Genomic DNA, 4082 nt, shown 5'->3' with positions numbered 1-4082 from the left:
ACATTGTTTTAAGCTTTGACTAAATTTTCATAAAAATATTTTGTGGATGTCATATTAAAAAATAGTTTGATAGGAAAGAGAGATAATGATGATCTTTGAAAATCCAAAAAATATATTTAGGATTAACAACCTCAATTTTATCCTCTTTAATTATTTATGAAAGATAAGTGTTTATCAAAAAAGCTAGACCATGACATGACATTAATGAATAATATTTTATTATAAAATTTAAAGAATAGATAATGACAATCGATTAGGATTGATTGATAGAAGCATCATATTCTAAAGCAGGAAGAAAGGAAGCTTTGGGCAACAATGACATGTCCTCTAATATCATAAAACAAATGATGAAGCAATAGTGTTCATTGACATTATATATGAAATATATAAGTAAACAAATATTACAAAATAGAAAATTATGAGATTTTGGTGATAATACAAATTAGGAATAAGTACAAAAACTCATGAAGGACTAATATATATGACTTGAGAGAGAATCATGATTTCTCATTCCTAATATGATTAAGATAGTCACCACGTTTCCTTCTCCCTAATATGATTTCTTCATCCTAAACGGAACTAATATATATGATTTGTGAAGGCTTTAAGCTATGTTTTCTGCAAGCATGTCATTAGCTCCCCAAAAGGGTTGTCCAAATCCTACGATGGCATCTCCTTATGATGCAGTTAGGCGTGTCATTCTTCCATCACTCTATTTAAGGAGGGAGAAGGCTCATCTCATCCCCATCATCTCTTCCTCCCCTCTCTTCCACATCCTTCGCCTCCATGGATGCGCAGAAACCCTATCTTGCTGCAGTCCTCGTACAGCTGACGTACACTGGCTTCTACGTGATGTCAAAGGCCGCCTTCGACGAGGGTGTGAGCACGTTCGTCTTCATCTTCTATCGACAAGCAGCTGCTTGTGTGATATTGGTACCACTCGCTGTTATCTTCGAGAGGTATACGCATCGGTTCCCAAATACACACAGCATAGTCTTCTGTTGTTTGTGAACTGGATGTTGATTTCAGGAAAAGGTCTCCGCCATTGAAGCTCGTGACGGCTGTGAAGATGTTCTTGCACGCGCTGATCGGGTGTGTATGTTACTGACGTTGGTTTCCGCTGATTTCTGATCTGTCAGAGAGGAGTTTGTGTTGCCTTTTTGTTGGTCTAACTCGGTTTGCGATCATTTTAGGATTACCTGCAGCTTAAACATGTACAACGTTGGCTTGAAATATACTACAGCATCAGTGACATCGGCAGCTACGAACTCAGTGCCAGTGTTTACCTTCTTTCTGGCCTTACTCCTCCGGTTTGTGGCTCGTGTATTCTCCTGAATTATATGTTTCTATTTCAATGATGAAGCTTAATATATAGACATATATATATGCTACAGGATGGAGAGCATCAAAGTAAAGAGCCTCTCAGGAATAGGTAAAGCAGTGGGAGTAACACTTTGTTTGGCTGGTGTTGCAGCGATTGCCTTCTATAGAGGCCCTCGCATCCACCCTTTGAACCTCCATGGCCACTTCGCCCACAGCGCGGGCCAACGAGACCATGCGCCGGCCAACACACCGATGGCCACCTGGATCGAAGGAACCTTCTTCGTCATCGGTGCCAACCTCACCTGGTCCTTGTGGCTGGTCTACCAGGTACTGACCGATACCCGAGAACTGCTCGCTGTAGAAGATTGGGAGTGCGCAGTGCCAACCACCTCTTTCTTGACAGGGGATTTTGCTGAAGGAATACCCCTCCAAGCTTCTGTTAACCACGCTTCAGTGCCTCCTCAGCACGGTTCAGTCGCTTTTTGTGGCCATGGCGTTCGAGCGAGAGAGCTCCAAGTGGAAGCTGCACTGGGACATGGGCCTACTTGCCATTCTCTACTCTGTAATAGCAATTCTCGCCACAGTCATTTCTTCACATGATGATGAAGAAGCCTATTTGCAGTTCTCACCACCGTCTTCTACTCTGTTGTCGTGCTTGACAGGGGTTCATCGTTACGGGAGTTTCTTTCTACTTGCAGAGCTGGTGCGTTGAGAAGAAGGGCCCTGTTTTTGTGGCAATATTCACACCACTGTCTCTTGTTTTCACCATGATATGCTCGACTATTTTCTTAGGGGAGATGATTACTCTAGGAAGGTGGATGATCGAATTCTTCGCTCTCCCAAATTGAGTGTCTAATTTAGCTAATCTAATGTCATGTCAACTCCTGGATTTCAGTATTTTAGGTGGACTTCTAATGGTGGGAGGCCTGTATAGTTTTCTATGGGGAAAGAGCAAGGAGACCATGCCCTGCGAGGTTTCAATTGAAGATGGAAACACCTGCATGCAAGAGAAGGATGTGCAACCACTTTGATGTTATTTTTAGAGTGCTATAGTTTTCTACGGGGAAAGATCCAGGAGACCATGCCCTGTGAGGTTTCAATTGGAGATGAAAAGACCTGCATGCAAGAGAGGGATGCACAACCACTTTAATGTTATTTTTAGAGTGATATACGTGAGGATCTGATCATAAATCTTGTAACAGTGACTCTTTTGATCACTATATATATATATATATATATATATATATATATATATATATATATATATATATATATATATATCAGTGGGATTTTGCAGCTATAATGCTCATCATATATATACTTTCTTTCTGTTTAGTACTCATTTTATCGGATTCAAGTCAATGTGTCTATTGAATGAATACATAGTTAGTACAAAGAAAGAAACATTGTGATGATGAGCATACCAAGTGCAATAAGAAAACAGGTTTCCAGAACAGAATTGTTATCTGTTGGATTTCAGAGAGAGATGAATCGAATGATTGGTAGAAAAGGTGGAGGATGAATTCTTCCAATCATATCATACAATTAGAGCAAGCTAATAGCTGGAGGTTTTATTAGCAAGCTAATAAAAGCTGTTGGATTTCAGAGACCGATCACTACAGTTCGCAGGTTCAAATGACAGCTTCCCCCCAGCGAGATCATAGACGACGTGCATGTTCTGCTGCTGAAAGTTGCCCGAGATGGAGAAGTTGAACGGAGGCCTCAAGATTGCCAAGCACATCCAGCCGTCACTCGGATCCACTAGCATATCCGCGCCATCAAAATGGAAAGCCAAGTTCGGCACTGCCACCTGTTGGTGAAATGATGCACCGTGGCTGATGAGTCAGCTCGACCTGGTCCATGAGCCGACGTCGGGAGTCTTCAGTCGGTTGAGCTATCCGTCGGGGTTGGTCACGCCCTCCAGACGATAAGTTGGCGCCGAAATATTGTTTGACGTGTCTTCATCGGGACGCTGGTTGGTGCGCCGGAAGGAAGGACAACTCTATCGATCGAGACGATCTCGTCTCGGGCGTCGCCACTTTTCTACATAGAAGGCCTCCGTCGGGTGGTTACCAACTGTGGCCCCTTCGACGAGCAAGTCAATGGTGGATCGATTGTTGTTTGTTTTTTCTTCCCCTAGATTGGATGCTGGCCAGAGGCTTTTATACAATTGTATGAGGGTCGATTGTACGCGAGTTTGGCATGACGACCGATCCTTGAGGGGTGAGATGGTACCTTTGTGCGGTCGCCATCCCGGGACATATGGAATGGCGCCATGCAGCGCCTTCTCGAGCTTTTCGGGACGGGACGTGCCGAGCAATGCCTTGGTACAGATTCCGGCTCGGCGCGTGGGGGTGTTCCTCTTGCTGACTTGGCTGCAGCGTGGCGTGGCATTGGTTGTGACGTTGTTTGGACCTAAAATATACCTTATCACTTCTCTCCCCTTCTTCCCCTCCTCCCCACTCTCCCCGGCTGCGAGAGGGCGAGGGGCGTGCCTAGGTCGGAGTGTTGCGGTTGCATCACTTACTTATGAGGGAAAGTTGGATTGGCTCGTCATGAGGCAGTTTGTGGGGCGGCGCCTCGTGCCTTGGGAAGGGTTGGCTCCGTTGGTCAAGCGGCTGGGCCTAGGTGAGATGGGACTGATGAGTCATTGGCCAAGGGACCGAGCTGTGGGATTCGGGCGAACACTAGACCTTTTAGCCGAGTGACTGATCTCGGGCTTAGATTATGGCCAGCGAGTTGGGAGTCAGAGATCAAGC

At 44.6% G+C, this 4082-nt stretch overlaps 1 protein-coding gene across 1 annotated transcript; it reads left to right on the top strand.

Annotated features, from left to right (window-relative positions):
• Positions 1 to 735: 735 nt before the first annotated feature.
• Positions 736 to 2529, top strand: LOC135650846 (WAT1-related protein At5g64700-like). Its single transcript, XM_065170478.1, has 7 exons — positions 736 to 959; positions 1030 to 1092; positions 1194 to 1310; positions 1395 to 1650; positions 1727 to 1885; positions 1986 to 2137; positions 2219 to 2529. Exons 1-7 carry the CDS (start codon positions 787 to 789, stop codon positions 2352 to 2354), a joined length of 1056 nt encoding a protein of 351 aa, XP_065026550.1. The 5' UTR covers positions 736 to 786; the 3' UTR covers positions 2355 to 2529.
• Positions 2530 to 4082: the final 1553 nt, after the last annotated feature.

The sequence above is a fragment of the Musa acuminata genome, chromosome BXJ3-10 (genome assembly GCF_036884655.1).
Source record: "Musa acuminata AAA Group cultivar baxijiao chromosome BXJ3-10, Cavendish_Baxijiao_AAA, whole genome shotgun sequence".
Taxonomy (NCBI): Eukaryota; Viridiplantae; Streptophyta; class Magnoliopsida; order Zingiberales; family Musaceae; genus Musa; species Musa acuminata.
Note: the sequence above shows the minus strand (reverse complement) of the source record. Positions and strands in the feature narration are given on the sequence as shown.

Coding starts and splice junctions, on each gene's coding strand:
- LOC135650846 (XM_065170478.1), top strand. CDS start 787: ATGGATGCGCAGAAACCCTATCTTGCTGCAGTCCTCGTACAGCTGACG. Junction 1,093..1,193: donor TTCTTGCACGCGCTGATCGG/GTGTGTATGTTA, acceptor CGATCATTTTAG/GATTACCTGCAGCTTAAACA. Junction 1,651..1,726: donor CCTTGTGGCTGGTCTACCAG/GTACTGACCGAT, acceptor CTTTCTTGACAG/GGGATTTTGCTGAAGGAATA.